The following is a 19067-nucleotide window of genomic DNA, read 5'->3' on the forward strand; positions in this document are numbered from 1 at the left end:
AATGCAACAAAGTGGAACAGACAAGAAAAATGTTTTCCCTTAAAGGTCAGAGGTCAGAGGCTCAGCTAAAGCCAACTAGTTTGAGACATGTGTTTTTGTATTTTTCTTTTCTGAAAGCTTTGCCTTAATTCTTGATATCCAATAAGAGAGATTGAGATGGTTGGTTGATGTGTTGAAAATGTTCTTAAAGGGGTGATAGAATGATTATATATGGTATTTCACACTGTTCCTTAAGGTCTCCTAATATGGTATGTAACATTGGTTGGGCTGAAAATGGCCCGAGTGCAATTCTTTTGGCCCTTATGCATCCCTGTGTAATGTCTCTATTTGGATGACAGCTTTTCTTCCAAATATGGTATGCTCATGAATATTTAGATGAGCTGCGCGCTGATTGGTTGAGGAACCACATACACATACATTGGAGACGAGACCGCAGGTGTCATATTTCAGACACTGCAACGTTATACATTGTTTGTCTGCTATTTCGTTATTAAATTCACTTCTGAGACTTTTTTATGCAAGAAATCAACTATATGAACTCAAATATGGGCCGTTTTATGAACATTTATGGCTAATTGCAAATTTGGTAAGACGTGTTTAACTTCAGGAGCTCCTCAGTCTGATGAGAAAGCGGGAGCCTGCTGGGCTCCATACCCAGGGAAAAGTCACCGTTTCTGGGTTACTGGACTACCGGGGCTTGGGGTTCCGTGGAGCTGGCCATCTGCCAGCTGCCGGCATAACTATCGTATATTTACAGTTTGAATTCCGTCATGGCATGTATATCACAGCTCCTTAAGGTCTACAAAGCTTAGCTAACAATTTTGTCCGATTTCAATTTAATGCATTTTTGTGAATTTTAGAGTAGGCAAGTTAGCTCTCATTGATAGGACAAGAGGCGTTTATTTCCCAGATTGTTTGTTTAAATAACTCAACACACATATCCATTATAAGATTAACTGGAACCTGTGGTAAGAAATTGCGGGCGTAACAAGCTCGCTGACCGCGCTCTCACTCACACACACACCTGCCATTTAGCAGGAAGAGGGGAGCTGCAGGCCCTGGAGCTCTGTAAAGGCAGCGGCGTTTGGTAGTCCAGTAACCCAGAAACGGTGACTTTGCACGGGTATTGAGCACCGCGGGCTGCCGGCCCTTGACGGAGCTCCATCTAGCTCACAGCGGGCCGAGGTCTGTGAAGGAAGACAGGCCGGGCGACGAGGCAGTAACCCAGGCAGCACCAGCCGCTGAATTCCGACGCACAGTCAGACAAAATTTGCAATTAGCCATACATTTTTGTGAAACGGCCCATGTTTGACCTCTACATAGTTGATTTCTAAAAAATAGCAGATGAACAATGTATACAATTTGTGAGACTTGCGCGACCTATTCAGAAGACTACCTGATCTCAGATCAGTGGTGTAGCCTATGTAAATGTTGTAGTGTGACAAAGGGTAGAGACTAGAGCCAAATAAGGAGTTCGTTGAGATTTGCCCGTTTTCAGCAGCAGTTTCAAAAGGTGAGATTTGCAGAGGAAAGAGGTGTCAATGGGATTTAGAGGTTCTATGTATGTCCTATTTACCCACCAAACTCGTTATTCAACTATGACAAGGTAAAATCGGTTTTGGATTCTATCACCCCTTTAAAGTGGCAATCCTTAAGATTTCAGTCTTGTTGATTTTGAATTTCTACTTGAGTGATAATGGAATTGTGGTGAGAGTTTAGCAGTCTGAAGCCTAGAAATAGAATAGTTCTCATTTTTTTCCTATGGATTTGTTATTGATACATGAGCTTCACGATCTTTTAGAATTGTGTGCATAGTTAAATTTTCTGTGTGTATACAATGGAGAAATACTGTGATACAGGATTTGTTTCGGGAGATGTCACGCCAGACTGAGTTCATAATATTGCAATATATAAATATTGCAATACTTTCATCAGTGGGCCATAGGCTCAATCACAATTGTTACCTCCTTCTGTTACAGATAGTTACTTAACAGACATTTATTTAAATGAACATCTTTAAGATTACAGCTTTAATGTATAAACATAATGATATTCCTAATAAAGCAGATGTTTTTAAACTTTTCTCACTCTAAGTAGAACTGGTGTAGAGCCAGCTCAAAATGTAACTTCTAAAGGCCTCTCCACTGTATGTAAGGAAATACAGTTTTGGCTTTGAGGACACCACAAAGAATAATTGTTTTTCAAGTCATCCCACCCGGAGTTCCTTTCAAATCTAAGAGTGTATAGCTCAGAGGAAGGATGGTGAAAATCTTTAAAGTGAGGCTATACATACCAGAGCCAACACAATGGTTTCCCCCAGAGAGCACTGTAACAAAAACTCAGCACTATGCATATACAAGCATATTTACCTGCCTGCGCTTTAGTCTGTGTGTCAATGCTTGGGCATTTCTGTTCAAAAGCAGATAGAGAAATGCTTTGCTGGGCAATAAAAAGTCAGGAAGTGTTAGTTTTCTGTGCTGAATCTGCCTCAAATCACCAGTGTTGGGCTTATCCACTTCTCGTATGACTACTGTGTGACAGGACATGTGATCTTTAATCTGGTGGGGGTGATGGGGTGATCTTTGAAATCAGTGTGTGTTTACATTTTTGTGAGTCTCTGCTTGAATATATGTGTCTGTGTTAAACTAGATAGGGAAGTAACATACTGTATATGGTCTCTAGTTTGTTCACACCAAGCATTCTTTGTGCTCAACCCTCAGGAAGAACTCAGTGACTCTGTAACATGCAGAGCGGTTTATTTTATGGCCACAGCGTGAAGAACGTGAACATAACTTCTGTGAAGGGGTAAACCAACTTCAAACACTAAATTATTACAAATATCTAATCAGTGAAACTGTACGATGTATGCATTTTCTGTCCTAAGGAAGTTGCAGTTTATAGAACTAATTTGTTTATGCACTGAAATATATGCCACTTGAAATGGTTATTTGCAGGACTTGCACATCTTATCGTTTAAATCTACATATGAAAAGCAAATTAAATCATCCCTTACCCGCGTGAAGAATCGTTTTGGGATGTTTCAAAACTTTGATGTCAAGATAATATGGGACCGTTTTCCAAGAGCATTAAGGAGCCACACTGGGGACATTACAGTCTGAAATATGACTGTTCCCACCGGAAGAACAATTTGCCCTTTTATGTCAGACAGACAACACAGCAGACTACTTATGATAGCACAGATAGAACAAGATATTTAAAGAATCTAAGTGGATAAAGTGATGGAAAAGGATTTGTTGTGGTTTTTATGCCATACGTATGCACACAGACACAGACACACTGACCTTCTGTTGCAGGTGGTAGGGCTGAATGGAGTTGATATTTTAATCGTCAAACTATGCGGTTTGTCTGCCCTGGGTTCAGTGCTTTATCAAGCAATGTAACTGCAGACAGAGGAAGGTTAGGTTGAGAGACATGAAGCGACTGAAGCTCAGACTTCATGCTTCAGATGTATTCCTTTGTGTTCAGTACAGCTAGTGTATGTTTGTCAATTCTTGAGAGGATTTATTTAGAGTTCAAATTAGCTGTATGATGTTTAAAAGGGCTCAAACCAAACAGGTTTTAGGAAGCTCATATTTAAAGCCAAATATGACATCTTGCTTTAGCCACAGTGGCTGTGTGATTCACCGGTCTCTCTGCTAACTCTGCAGGTGACCGCTGACTTGTTAATGTAACCTGAAACACCTGAGTGTTCCCAGGTATTTTAGGCAAGGCTGCAGCTCAGGATCTCTCTAGGCCTGCCATCAGCTGGTGCTGTTTCAGCTCTCCTGTCTCATCTTTGGGTTTGGTTAGGTTGCTTTAGTTTATTCATCTTTATGCTTTATCTGCACCTTACAAAACACACACACACACACACCGCGACGCGCACACACACACGCGCACGCACACACACACACACCTACGACGCCACACACACGCGTGCACACACACACACACACACACACACACACACACACACACACACACACACACACACATCCACACCCCCCATCTTCTTAAAGTACCCATATTATGAAAAAAAAATCACTTTTTCTGGGATTTGGAGTGTTATTTTGTGTCTCTGGTGCTTCCACATGCAGACAAACTTGGAAAAAAACCCATCCATGTTGTTTTGAGTTAGATACGGGTTTCTGGATGTCTTCTGCCTTCAGTCTCCGGATGAGCTGTTCAAAATCTGCAGGGCTTTCTACGTCAGTAGCCGAGATAAGGTGGCTAACCGTAGCACACACAAGTTCCCCATAATCTACAAAAGAACTACTTACATGTCTCTGTTCTGCAGCCCTCTTTCAGAAGAAGTCTCCCGGCTAATCCTGCCTTGTAACTGACCGAAGTTGGAGAAACTGTCTACGGAAACAGCTAGCTAGCTGATATATGATCCTTACCTAGCTACTGCGCATGTGCGAGTGCCAACAAAGATGATACAGAAGTTAGGTGTCTCACTCTGTAGCTAAAACAGAGACCTGAATACACAGGGTGAAAAGAGGAGCTGCAGCAATGTGCAAAAATATGGTGTTTTTTGAAAATTAAACCATGTAAACCTATTCTGGTACAACCTCAAAATACAATTATGAACCTGAAAATGAGCATAATATGAGCACTTTAAACATGCGGTATACTCGCCGCAGCCGACCTGTCGCACGCAAATCTGACGTCATGGGAGCGCCGTAACTATTTATACTTGTGCGTGGTGGTCACGACTCTAGTTTCAGTCTTCTCCTGAACAGAGGTGTCGCTGATGAGCAAAGGCTACCAACTTTACTATTTCTACGGACCAGAAGAAGAAAAGGTAAACAAGGCAGAACTGGCAGCAGCAATGACGTAAATGTTTCGATTTGATTGGATGACCTACTTCGTCGGATCAAGCCTTTCATTCGCCATAAAAGAGCTCATCTTAACCCAGTAAGTTTACAAGAGAGACTTGCAGTCACTCTGAGAGTCCTGGCATCCGGTTCCCCTCGAACTCGTCCATGCTTCCTGTTTCCGCTTTGTTGTGCCCCGCTGAAAAAAATAGAGTAGTGCACGAACTCTGGTCGCACACTTAAAATCCTGGCGCGCCAGCGAGATCTACGTCATTTTGACGTCACATTGGCGCACGACAGGTCGGCTGCGGCAACTGTAAAAAGGCCTTTTTATTAATCCTTTAATTTTGTCTAATTTGGTTGATTTGACTTAATAAAGTATATTTTTGTAAAACTTTATCATGGTGTGGCTCCTATTTGTTGTGGCCTAATAGCCAGGTCATAACACACAGAGTGTGAGGGGAATTTATGATACAATAAATAGCTAGAATCAAGTTTTGAGTCATTGTCCACAATACGATTTAATGCCCATTAAGTAATTGTCACATTTTATTTTTCGACTAAGCGCAGACCGGTTGGATTTGGCGTAGGAAACTTTTATTAAAAAAGACAATAGGCCATCAGGAAAGTTGGCCTGATGGACACTTTGAGACGTGCCGTAGGCTACAGGCACTTCCCCACAATGCACTGGGGAGATAACCACAGCCTCTGATAGGCGGGAGGAAAACGGAAGCCATTAATCACAGGCTGACCTTTCTCCAAGTTTGTAAACAGGCCTTTCAGCAGCATAAACCCAAACAGCAAACCTCTTTAAGCCCTTCAGGTGATTTATTGAACCACCACAAAGTTTTCTTTTTATAGGTTGACTGTAATGTCTATTGCCAAGGTGAAAATCAATGGATAGTTGTGCTCGTTGTCAGTGTAAGAGCTATTAAGCAACCAACGCTATTTGATAATGTATTTGTAGGACAGGACTGATTTTCTTTATTAAGCTTAACTATACAACCATAAATTGAGAGGTCTATGGGTTTACAGCTGTTTGTGTCGACGCCCGTGTGAAAGAGCTCAGCTGCCTTCCCTACGACGCACAGCTGCACGTTAAACAAACAAGCACCCTCTGTGGATCAACTCTTTTGTCTTGTCAGCCACTTTCGTTGGGGAAAAAGCAGAAGGGAACGTGGAGCATGTGACTAAATGTCAGGATCCTGACACCAGTGTAGTGAAATAAGAGATGGTGATGGTGGAGATGAATTGCACTGATTTTAGACATCAGAAAAAAATCATTTGCACCGCAGAGCATGTAGAAAAAGGTTTTCTAAAGGGCGTTGTTGCTCTAGAGGGAGTAGTAGAAGCAGCAGAAAAAAAACCTAATTATAAAAGAACTTAGGAAAAACTAAACTAGGAGAATCGGCTTTTAGTCATTATGCAGCACAGCCATTGCAAGTTTTATGCAGTATGTATGTATGTATGTATGTATGTATGTATGTATGTATGTATGTATGTATGTATGTATGTATGTATGTATGTATGTATGTATGTATGTATGTATGTATGTATGTACTGTATTTGTGTATGTATGTATGTATGTATGTATGTATGTATGTATGTATGTACTGTATGTATGTATGTATGTATGTATGTACTGTATTTGTGTATGTGTGTATGTGTGTATGTATGTATGTACTGTATGTATGTATGTAATGTATGTATGTACTGTATGTATGCATGTATGTACAGTATGTACTGTATGTATGTACAGTGTGTATGTATGTATGTATGTATGTATTGTTTGATTTATAATTTCTATAACTGTAATACCACTTTTTTTTCAGGAGCTGTCACACCAGACACCCAGTTAGTAATACTGCAAATGTAGGCTATAAATATTGCAATACTTTCATCAGTGGGCCATGAATCACCATTGTGTTACCTCCTTCAGTGACACTGGACATTTATTTGAATGAAAATCTTCGCGATTACAGCTTCAATCCTTTAAACATTACAAGCCTGTAGCTATTCCAAAACATTTCATTGTTTGCTAGCTAAAAAGTAAGTTAGTTAGCCTGTAGCTATTCCTCAACAAAACAAAATAAAACATTACATTGTTTGCGAGTTAGTGAATTCATAATGTCACACAAGAGTTGCAACCTGTTGCATAGTGGATTCAGTTTGAAATTCTTCCACTTACGTACAGAGCATTACACAGTCAGGCTCCTGCATATGGCTGAGCCACTTCACCCATATTGGTCAACTCGCTCACTTCTAACGTGAAATTTACTGTCTGTTCCACACATCTGGCTTAAGACCCGAGGGGATCGAGCTTTAGAGACCTTAGCACCTCAACTATGGAATCCTCTGGAACAACAGACTGTAAGGGAGGATACAGTCTGTTGTTTATGTGGATTGTTTTAAAAAATAGATAAAGCCATGTTTAGAGAGGCATTTGGTTGACCTGTCTGCACCTGCACGTTCAATATTATAAATATATTTTACTTACTTTTACTTACATAGTAAAATTTTAGCTCTGCTGTTTTTGTGCCTTAAACTTGCACTTACACAACACATCACCTTATAAAGTTGTATGTAGCAACATTAGCATTCATTTGGAGTTGTGTTTGTGTCCATCTCACAAATATTATTCCAATAGCTCTGATTTTGGTCTCCACCTATCTCTGTGGGGGGGAAATCTGGCTATTTAGCTGCTAAACGCTCTTCTGTGTTTACCAGCTGGTGGCTCACTTTGTCTGTCTGCCATTTGGTGTGTGGGCAAATAGTGCACAGTTGGTTTATCAGAGGTTTTTGCTGATAACGGTAAGCCTGCTGCTGCTGAAAACGAGGATGATGAGAGAAGTGAGCATGAAACAAAATAGTAAAATTGTGGGTCTTAAAACCAAAACAGCAAGATGAAAGACGCTAAAGCGCTCTGCATAGCTGAGGGGAACTGCAGAGTCGGGTGATAATTATCTGTGTTGTCATTATGAGCGAAACATTCCTCTTTCCTTCAATCCATTGTTAACATAAAAAAAAGGATTAAAGCAGCTATAAAGTATGTAAGTATATTTCATGAGGGGAAAGGAAAGGAGCATGGTTTTAAAGGAAGAGGATACATAGACAAACCTCTCACCTATTCACCACAGTGTGCCAACAGGGAAAAAGGTTCAGGAAATAAAGAGAATTAGGTGAAGGATACGGAGATGAGGATGGGGATGAGAGGAATTTCCTTGAAGCAGGAGCCGGTGGGAGAGCAGTTTCTCACTCTCCCCTTGGGTGTTCCTGTCAGGGCTCCAGGGAAGCAGAAATAATTTACTTAATTGGCTTTCACTGTTACACATATAAGACAAAGTAAAAAATATCTCAGAGATTTTTCACCTCTCTAGGCCAAAGGTAGCATGGACTTTCCTTCGCTGTATCAGCAAATTAAGTATTTTTTCCTTCTCAGTACTTTGCTCCAGTCACATATTTTCAAGTACATGCACAAATCACAGTAAAGGGACAAATGTGTAAACATTATAGACTTTGATCTGCATGAAATCAATTAATTGAAGAGATGAATCCTATTTGAGACGGTAAAGAACTACTTGAAACATGAAATTCTACATCTACATCGACTATGCCCTGTTACTCTCATTATAGCGTGTTGTGGCATACTAATTGTTTCACATCACCTAAACAGTCTGAGTAATTCATACATAAATCACATAGCTGCCCTCCCCACTCTCTCAAAACAGGAGGTGAGTTACCCCCTTCCCCACATTCTCTGGACGACTGACGCTTTGTTCATTTCTTTAACCTGCGACCCACTAGACTCCTTCTGACTGGGCGAAATCAGTGTGCTTTAACCTTTGTGTGTACTAGGAGCTTAAACCAGTGCGTGCTTGTACAAGGCAACATGCCAGTACGAAAACCGCATGAGCATAGAATAAAGCCGAATCTGTAGAAACAAAAATCTGGCGTTCCCACATAAACTACAGTGGATTAGGCTTTCTGACAAACTTATCTGAATGATGAATTGAAGATCTAAGAGTCACTGTTTTTTGTAGAGAGTTCCAAATCACTATTGGCTAAGACCTGTGATATGCTGTTATCTATGAGTTTAATGTAAACATTCCACATTTTAACCACTGTCAGCACTGATAGTAAGCCTGCTAAAGGCAAATGCCACTTAATTATGATTTCATGTGTGCTAGTTGTATAATGAAAGTCAAGACAGTTTAGTCATATTTGAAAATTAAAAAACTTGATATTTTCTTTCTGTGAAGTTCTCATGGTGTTGACAGACAGGGCTTTGATTTGCTGGAATATAACCCACCTATTTTGATAAAGGATTTTTTTTGACATTTTGGTAAATATGCTCATTCGCTTTCTTGCCGAGAGTTACATGAGAAGATCAATACCACTCTAAGGTGTGTCCATCTAATATACAGCTAAAGCCAGGAGCTGGTTAGCTTAGCTAAGCATAAAGACTGGAAACAGCTACCCTACAAAATCCCTAAAGTCACAGGTAGTTAGCCTACCTGTGAGGTTGCAATGGAACCAGCAGTGCTGTTCCCCCCTGTTTCCAGTCTTTACCTCTTAACCTTAGCTAACTGCCTGCTGGTATTGAGCTTCAGATTTAATGCTCGGCAAAAAAGCTAAGCTTTTTTTAAATGTCACACTATTCCTTTAGAAAAAGTATATACTTGATTGAATGCCCTTACAGTAATCAAGTTTAAGTCTGCTAGCCTCCGTTTTGCATTTTAAATATTCAACAGGGAGAGGATGCCAACAGAACAGATAGCCTACTGTACCTGTGCTCATTTATTGCAGACCTTATAAAAAGCAAAGCATTTCTTCATTCAAGGACGTGCTGATGTTAGAAGAGAGCATATAAAGAGTAGATCTTGGGGGGAAAAAACTGAAAATGTAGTTGCTACAGTGCTTTTCTGAGCAATTATTTGGTGACCTTGTTCCCTTGGTGTATGTCTAGGAACATGGTACACATCCTGTACAGACACAGCAACCTTTTCTACAAGAACTGTGTGAACCATGTCTGTCTCACACTCAATGGTGTGCACAGACTTTGTAAAGGGCAAAGATCAAATAAATTAAATGAAGAGGCCTGTCTTCGACACTGCACCAGTCTTCATCAGCAAAGCAATAAGGGGGCAGCCATGGTAGAAGAAACATTGTTTAAGGAAAAATGAAGTGTGCAAATGTCCATCACAAAGCTGCTATGGGTGAAAAAAGCTTGTCGTGTGCCATTAGTGTGCCTCTACAGTAAACGTGACCCCACCAGAGGAGCATGTGCCTTGTGCCAACCAGTTGTGCACTTGAGTGTCCCAAGTGCCCCTTTTGTGTTAATTAAAAGAAGCGCAAAAGTGTCCCAAACATACCCTGGTTTCAAATGCTTCAAAAAAGAGCACTTCTTCACTCAGAGCAATGTCACAACTTACACTGTACTCGAGAGAGATGGTCATCTCATGGCGTTCGCTGTACTATTAACCTGTGTTGACTCAAAAGAGTAAAGATAGATTAGATTAGTTCTGACTTCAGCAAATAAGGTACATACTGTGAGGTCTGTTGATCTGGCAGTGTGCCCAATATTTGCAAAAGATACCCTTATCTCATGGTTTTATTTATTGAAAATTTGTATTTTCCTCCATCGTAACAATGGTCAGGACATACTTCTTTAAAGGGGTAACGACAGAGATGTGGGTTGTTACTCTTAAAGGTAACAACCACCAGATCTTTTTTTTTTGAAGGTGGTTTAAACAGCGACAATGCATCCTAATGCATTCATAAGTTCATCATACCTTTAGCATATAACGTATTCTACAAAGTTCCTGCAGCTATCAGATGTGATGGAGTAAATGTATGGTGGAAATAAAGTGGAGTGAAAAAGCAGAATTAATGAATCTCACAAAATAAAAATACTGACTAATACTTTAAAACTATGCTGCAGTACTTGAGTAAATGTATTTTCCACATCTTGGTGATACATTGCCTACCCTGCCACAAGTAGCCTACAGTAACCATCTCAACCAATGTCCACTTATTCACACACACACACACACACACACACACACACACACACACACACACACACACACACACACACACACACACACACACACACACACACACACACACACACACACACACACATACACACACACACACCTCCACAGCAGTAATCCTACCAGGTTGTTGGGTTCTATGGGGGTCAGCGTTTGCCGGGTGCCTCTTTATTTGGGCCTGATTACTTTTGGGCACAGTCATCGTATGGCCTCTGTCGACAGGGATAACGTTCATTGGGGTCGGATTGGCGTCCGCCTCACTGGCTCCATTCACTGGGCCAGGCACAATCATTTAGAACTGGCAGACCTAACACCTAACCTACAGAGCCGGGCCAGCCCAGTCAGCAAATACAACCCTTCCCCCCTCACCCCTTCAGTTATCAGAGAGGAGGGGGAGTTAGAAAAGAAAGAGAAGTTAGAGCAGAGGTGGAATGGAGGAGCGAGTGGGAGACTTGAGTGAGCAGCTCCAGCATTTTGGGTTAATAGGAAAAAAGAGAGAGAGTGTGTTTTGATTGTTTGACCCTGATGGCCTCTGTGGCAGACTACTGATTTGTCACTGAACTCAGATGTTTGTGACCCCTAGATGTGACTACAGACTCAAACTTCCACCTCCCACCCATGGGCATCTAAATGGTCAAACATGGCATGTGCATAAAACATATGTTATTGCCTAAGTAAAGCAAGACAATAAATGCAGCCAGAAGACATTCACTTCGTGTACATGAGGTTTTACTATTGTATAATCTAATGTAATCATTAACAGAAATAAAAGAGACTTTTGTAATGGTTGCATTTGATGTGTTATGATTTTGTATCAGCTGGCCTCTGCTGCTCTCTTGTGGTGCAGCTGATAGGTTGTCTTCTTTGAGTTAGGACTTAGAAGGCCATTTATCTTTATGCTGCAGTATATTTGTCTTTTCCTGTTTGTGATAGAAATGTGAGACTGAGTGCAGTCATTCACTGTAGTACATAAAGAAAACACTTTAAAAAAAGGATGTTGCTTAGTTCCTAGTTACACTAAGTGTTATTGACCTTATAAGTTGAATGTCATTTAGTTTATAATTATATATTTATAGCTAATACATATTTCACAATCACAACCCTATTATCATAATTCACATTTGTGAAACGTGGTGAAAATGGCACCTGTGTTTATTTAGCTAAGGTAAATATAAGCTATCCTTCATATGGTACTGTTTCCATGTAGAACCTGCTGAACTGGTTCAGTTCCCAAGAGCTCTCTCTGTATGTGGTGTTACCAAAACATTTAAATGGATACATACCATTAAATTATGACATTCTGGTCATGCTGATATGAGTCGAAATGTAGAGTAGATCCATAGAGTAGCCCAAATTTGGACTAACATAAAGAGGAAGGAAGCTCTTCAAATACTCTACTACTAAATATTGTCTTAAAACAAAACAATATAATAAGTGATTTTACATTTTATGTGCATTTATTTTTTAACCAATGGTACAATGAATAATATTATCAACCTATCTCTGTGAATCAGCCTTTTCTGGCATGAACCTTATCAGGAACAAACAGAACACGCCTTACTGATGCACATCTACAAGACTCAATCAAAGTTGCAGTGTTAAGTTTTACCCCAGATTACAGTACACTTGTGAACAGCATGCAATGCCAGGCTTCCCACTAACAGAGCTTTACAGACGTTTTCTTTTGAAACATCATGGGGACTTTAAACTCTAATATTGCTGTACAAAAATGTTTAACATATTTTGTTCAGAAAGTTGACAGATGTGATCATTGGTTGTAAATGTTACAGATGTACGGTGACATGATTTCTTTAAAAATGTGATAGTTAATTATTTCTTAAAACAGAAGTGATAGTTTGTATTAGGTGACAGAGGTCATGATTTGTTCAAAATGTTAGATGTGTAATTAGTAGAAGTGTGACATGATTTGCTTAAAAATGTGACAGAGAATTAATGATTTCTTAAAAGAAAATGCTACAGAAGTGATAATTTGTTTATGTGACAAATGTGTTCATACAAAACTGTGGTATTTAGGAAATTTGTATCAAACAAGTAGCCTTTCGTATTACTCAGTACCCCTGAGGTAGCTCTGAGTTTGAAAGGGGTGTTGTGACCCATAGCTGGTTTACTACTATGAAAAAGTGAATTTTGATGGCGCTGTAATCATTAGAGGCGGTCTTGAACCATTAGGCAAATACGCAGGAGCTCGGCTCCTTTAAATGGATCATACCATTAATGACAGAAGGGGGGATTTTATTAGCCATTTCCACAACATGATGGTATTTCGCTGATATCTGCTGCAAATAAGGTGGGTATTATAATTTTAAATTACACGTTATTGTTTAATCTCAATGACCGACATATCATAAAATGATAGCAACCTGGAACGTAACTTCTAACGTTGAGCGGTCCAGGAAATCCCTGTATTTACAAACACACTTAGCTAGCGCTGTGCTTGTATCCAGCAGGGAGCTAATGAGGCATTACCCGACAGCGTAAAGACGCTTTAAGAAGATTTTCCTGTCAAATTAGGCGAGACAGTGAAGCGGATCAGACATGTTTGCGACTACGACGAGTGACAACCACCGTGATGGCCCTGAAAGTGATGCAAAGCAGCCTCAGACCACCGCAACAACTGAATACTGCGCGAAGTTGCAGCAGTGGATGTGGCAGTATTACTGGGGGTATGTCTATGATGCCAACTGGCAGAGCTGGCTGGCTCTGTCAGCATTCCCTTTCCCTCTTCCGTGCGGAATCCCTCCGCCTGGGACAGGCGCTCAGACACCAGGTACACCTGCATCGTCCACCGGCGGTGGGCAGCAGGCTTTTGACACGCTTAACCGGTACAGTTACCCCTATCCCCTCAGTTTCCAGGCATCCCCCCCTCATCCAGGTGGTGCCCACACGGGGCAGACCTCAGCTAACGTTGCTGATGCCCGGCCAGCCCAGCAGCAGAATGGGAATCCACCTCAGGCAGGTATGGATCAGTTTGACAGTGAGCTGCTCTAACAGTCAAAGGCCTACCTCATCAGAAATGCTGTTGAGCCTGCAGTTATGCGTAGGCTTTCTATTGTATAAGCTAGGTCATGAGTCTGATGGGAAGCAAGCTTAAGTATATTGCTCTATGGAAACAAGCTTATACGCTTGAATCATTCAAGGGCTTTCTCAGTGCTCTGTTAACCTCTGAAGTTCAGTTGATATTTAAGATAATTTATTTGAGTGTATAAATTAGACAGGCTAATGTATCCCATAAAAAAGTATTCTCTCAGTATACTTGTCTTTTCATCTGCTTCATACAGGACGGGAGTACACCATCCCCTCTCCTCTCCAGAGGTTCCTAGCTGAGATAGTGGACTTCTTTTTACTGTTTTGTGTGAAGGCCACCATCGTGCTGTGGATCATGCATCTGAGTGGTATGAAGTGAGTGAAACTATTAAACACTTTTTAGTGGAAACTAATATTTCCAATTAAGACACACACAAAATAAAAACCAATTTAAACTGGGCAAACCAGGCACTGGTGTAGCTGTGGGTCAGTTATGCAAAATACAGTATTTGCATGACCAAATAGTTCATTGCTTGCATCATTGCTTTAATGCCAAGTTATTTCAACACCCCCCCCGCCCCCTCCTACAGATCCATCCTCACACAGGCATACTATCTCTTCTCTTTTACAGGGACATTGCCAAATTCATTACCCACTTCATTGTGGAGGAGATAGATGAGAACACGTCCATGGAGGACCTGCAGAAGATGTTGGCTGTAGCTCTGGTCTACAGGGTGCTAGTTTGCGTCTATGAGGTGAGTTCTACTTTGCACTGCCTTGACAAAGGTAATATAGATACAGTATGCAATCTTTTAGCTATTGATGATTAAATTAAATATTATTAAATCACATGTCAAGCTGTGTAGTTCATGTTTATACCAAAATTGCTTATTACAATACTTGATGGTTCATAAAATTAAATTCACATTGATCCATTACAACATTTAGTAACAAGTCTACAGGGATGGAATAAATGAGTATTTAAAACCAATGTCTTCTTAATATAATGCTGCATACAAGGGTTTCCCATCTGAATGGAATGATTCAAACCAGATGACTTCTTAACACACCATTTGTATTTGTAGTTAAAAATATATCTACACATACATACACACAATTTTGTCCATTCACATTTGGTATGAGTTGCCTCATTGCCACATGCTCTTGTTTAATGAGAAGGAGAGCCATGTACAGTTAAGAGTTCTTCTACAACACAACATGACGTCCCTCAGAGGAAAGTGATGCAACGTTGCAATCAAGGTTGCTTGAGATGAAGACATGTATTGCGTCTCTTGTTCGACGTCTGCATTAGTGGCTTGTTTTCCCAGGTGGGAACCAGCCCTGGGACATTCAGGCACCTCTGCTCAGACTAATGCCATCTGGCAGGTTTCCTTCCTTGTTTGTGTAAACCTGAAAATGTATTTCTGGCCTTTTTTTTTTTTTTTTTACTCCTGCAGCATCATTAATGAGTTCTGACCTTAACTGTACAGCACAATTTATGAGCATGGTCAGGAGCCCACAGGGTATTGACAATGTGCATCTCTTTATTAGGAAACAAAGAGATTGCATTCAGTGATAAACTGTGTACACTTTGCTATTCAAAGCATGTGGCTGGCTGATTCTATGTACCTATGTTTTCCTTGTATTCTTATGTCTTCTGTTTATCGTATTTCAATTTATTGTGAAGCACTTTGGGATTTTTATCCTTTAATACTTTACTAACTTACTTTTTTCCTCCTTGTGCTATCAGACCATCTGTATTTGGGGAGCTGGTGGTGCTACGCCAGGGAAGTTCCTGCTCGGCCTGCGGGTGGTGACATGTGACACATCCACTCTGGTCCGACCCAACAGAGTCCTTATAGTCCCAGCTTCTAATGTTTCCCTCTCTGCGTGAGTGATCATATACTGGCTAAGTTACTTTTTGATTTGACTGTCCAAGTTGGAATCTATTGTGGTATCTAAATCACAAACCAATGTCTGTAGTAGTTTTGAGTGCCTGTAGAGCATCTGTGTTGGAATTCTCAATTGAACCTCTTGTTTTGTCTCGTCTCTTTTGTCTTAACTTTCAGCTCTACAGTGCGGGCTCTTAATAAGAACTTCTCCATCGCCTTCCTCTTTCCCGTCTTCATCACTCTCCTCTTCTTCCAGCACAACAGGACTGTGTATGACATTGTGGCAGGGACCATTGTTGTCCAGCGCAGAGGGGGCAGATAGCCTCTCCTCAGGCAGCAGACTCTTTTACTGTATACTTGACAAAGTAACGGCAAAGCGCTACAGACCTGTGTGCGCTAAGTGTCTTAAATTTAAACTAGTCACAAATGAACTAACGTTGAAAAAAGCAACGCATTGGCCCATTTCTTCACTGGATCAAACAAGGACTTAAACTGCAAATTATGTCAGGCTTATTTGTATTAATTCTTTGGGCCTATGGATATTAATGCTGCGTTCCAGGCAACCCGTAACTCATGTTTTCACAACCTACCCGTGAAAGTGCCCTGGAACGGCAGTCAAACCCGAAACTTACTACTTGTGAACTCGTACCAGATCGTTGTACTCCCAGTTACAGTTTTTGACGTCACACACACATAAACAACAATGGCGACCCCCGTTGATGCTGTACAGACGCCGTTTATTAACAGTGATAAGTAGAACTAAATAAACATAAATAGGCAACGTAAAGTAACCTAGCTAGCTAACATCAACTAGCTAATGTCAACGTTAGGTAGCCGCTAGCTAGCTAGCTAGAAGGGTTTGTGGTGACTTTGCCTGGAACGCTACCAAGTCGTGAGTCGTTACTTGAAGTCATAACTTACGGGCTAAAAACTGTGTCTGGAACGCAGCATAAGATGAAGAATTGTTTAATTTAAAAAAAATGTTTAATTAGAAATAACGATAACTTTTCTCCCCAGTGAATGAGGTTCACACAAGAGAAATTGTGTTTGTGAATTTCCTGCTCATATTTTCTGCCTTCAGACTTGTAATTCTTGTAACTCGGGGCAACTGTTTTGCATCAGAGAACCACTTATTGTCTGAACTGCACTATTGAATGCCGCTGCTCATGTCAGATTTAAAGGTGCTGTAGGTAGGATTGTGAAGATCCAGGACTTAGCCAAAAATGTTTAACATCGACAACTTCTCAGTCCCTCCCCCCTTTCTGCTAAAGCCCAAGACGGTCTCCTAAGCCCCTCCCCCCACAAGGGAGAGTGATTGTGTGTGCATGAGCAATGATTGACACGCAGTTAGACAGTTTTATAAGTCTTACCTACTAAACCTTTAAACTCATGCATAATGTAAAAATCTTATGGTATCAAAGATCATTAATGATTTATTCACGTTATAATGTTGGCTTAGCAGTCCAGTTTAGTTTACTTACAGTTGTTGTTTACGCTATCCACCGTCTAGCCAGTCAAAAAGAGTTGATCTCCGAATGCGAATGAATGGACTCCATAGGAGGAAATGTCATTCTTATATGAGGCTCCTTTTTCAACTACAAGGTCAGTATTGTTTTTCACTAACGACAAAACAACAAAATATCCGTGCGTTTATACGGAACTAAGCTTTAGGAGCCTTCCATCTTTACTCTCCTCCCTGTTACGTTGCATTCGGAGATCGACTCTTTTTGACTGGCAAGATGTCGGCGACCGGAAAAACCAACGGCTAAAGTGAGCTGTTCGAAACCTTTCTTTTTGGTAAACTCTGTGTACACAAACAATGTTCTCAATGCTGGAGTTCATGTGTAGAGCCCCTGGTGATACTTAGAGCAAAGTTTCATGTTGTGTCGAGCCTTCTTAGTGTTTTAAAAACAGTGATTTTGATTCTATGATAGTAATGCCCTTAGCACTCCCATTCAAAAGGTAATTTGACCAAAAACAAAAATACGGTAAATCTTAAAAGTGGCGTTGTCCTAATTATGCTTTTAAACGCAAGTTTGACTCGGGTATATTCACAAAAAGACCCTTGGTTGCATTTTGGTGAGAGTTACGCTTTCAGATACCGGTACATGATTTATTCAAAAATTCCCTATTTGATTCATGGCCTCAAGTATCCATGTCTTCACATTTGAAACAAAAACGAATTCAAATATTTTTATACACATATCCTAACACGTTTTGATAACACCTACATAAAACAACCACCTGCGGTTCTAGCATTTACAAAATGACCTTGATTACCACTAAGGAGTTAGCTGTAGAAGATGAAATAAAATATTCCATATAAGCTTCTTCTTTAAGATTCTCATTTAAAGACATTTGTCGAAGATTTCATTTGTGTTCTTGATAGATTCACATGGGTTGTTGCATCATTAAAGGGTGACACGTTTCTGTGATCTATGCAACTCTTTAAGGGTACGCAAAGGGCTGCAGCTGTGCACAGAGGAAATGTTTGAATGTCTGTCAAGTTTTTGAGTGTGCTCATAGTGCAGTGTCTAGTGAGTACTGAATATGTTTCAATCATAAAAGCAGGTGTAAGGGAAAGGCCCATTGTTACCTATGGGACAAAGTTTCAGAGGTCAGTCAATAAAAAGGGCTGATTTAGCAAAAAACATAATTGACAGGATTTCAGAATACATTACGAAATCAATTTTCTTTGTCTCATGCCTGGGCGATAGAGCTACCGTGCTATAGAAAAAAACAGGATTAAAGGGATTAATCTTTACTTAAAGACCTGTAAAGGACATTACACTCTCTGGTACCACAGGCTTGTGGTGTGCAGATTTATGTCAACATATCTCTTTTAACCTTTAAACTGAAGTACAGACCATCTTCCAATCAAGAACTATGATAAAATTCATCCAAACTAACCAAACTGTACTATAAAGATGTCATTAAATCTACAGTAGGAACAATGTTGGCTGTTTGCATTGATGTCCTGGGTGTTCATTTGGATGTAAAATACAGAACTCTTACATCTTTAACACGGCTGTTCTCCACAGTTGCTACAGCACTTGTTGCCACATGGGGGCGACATTAGGCAACACAGCTCAATAGATGTGGCCCAGATACAGTCGATGGAAATAGACTGTAGTTACTGGAAGTTGGCATTATTTTACATAAGATGTTTTTGCACATAATCTTTATGGAATGGCCTGTGTTTTCTTAACTTGCATAACTGAGGCCAAAAACACATTCTAACTTGCACAAATATATTT

The 19067-nt window shown here is 40.3% G+C and overlaps 1 protein-coding gene across 2 annotated transcripts; it reads left to right on the forward strand.

The window, feature by feature from the left end:
- Positions 1–13112: 13112 nt before the first annotated feature.
- fam8a1a (family with sequence similarity 8 member A1a) lies at positions 13113–16318 on the forward strand. 2 transcript variants are annotated; one of them, XM_039819618.1, is made up of 6 exons: positions 13113–13181; positions 13342–13850; positions 14173–14293; positions 14550–14673; positions 15669–15808; positions 15988–16318. In XM_039819618.1, the coding sequence occupies exons 2-6, from the start codon at positions 13430–13432 to the stop codon at positions 16130–16132; spliced, it is 951 nt and encodes a 316-aa protein (XP_039675552.1). In that variant the 5' UTR covers positions 13113–13181; positions 13342–13429; the 3' UTR covers positions 16133–16318. The 2 variants fall into 2 exon arrangements, with proteins under 2 accessions (XP_039675552.1, XP_039675553.1); XM_039819619.1 differs by having other exon boundaries at positions 13135–13181; positions 13339–13850.
- The last annotated feature ends 2749 nt before the right edge of the window (positions 16319–19067 follow it).

The sequence above is a fragment of the Perca fluviatilis genome, chromosome 13 (assembly GCF_010015445.1).
Source record: "Perca fluviatilis chromosome 13, GENO_Pfluv_1.0, whole genome shotgun sequence".
In the NCBI taxonomy this organism is placed as follows: domain Eukaryota; kingdom Metazoa; phylum Chordata; class Actinopteri; order Perciformes; family Percidae; genus Perca; species Perca fluviatilis.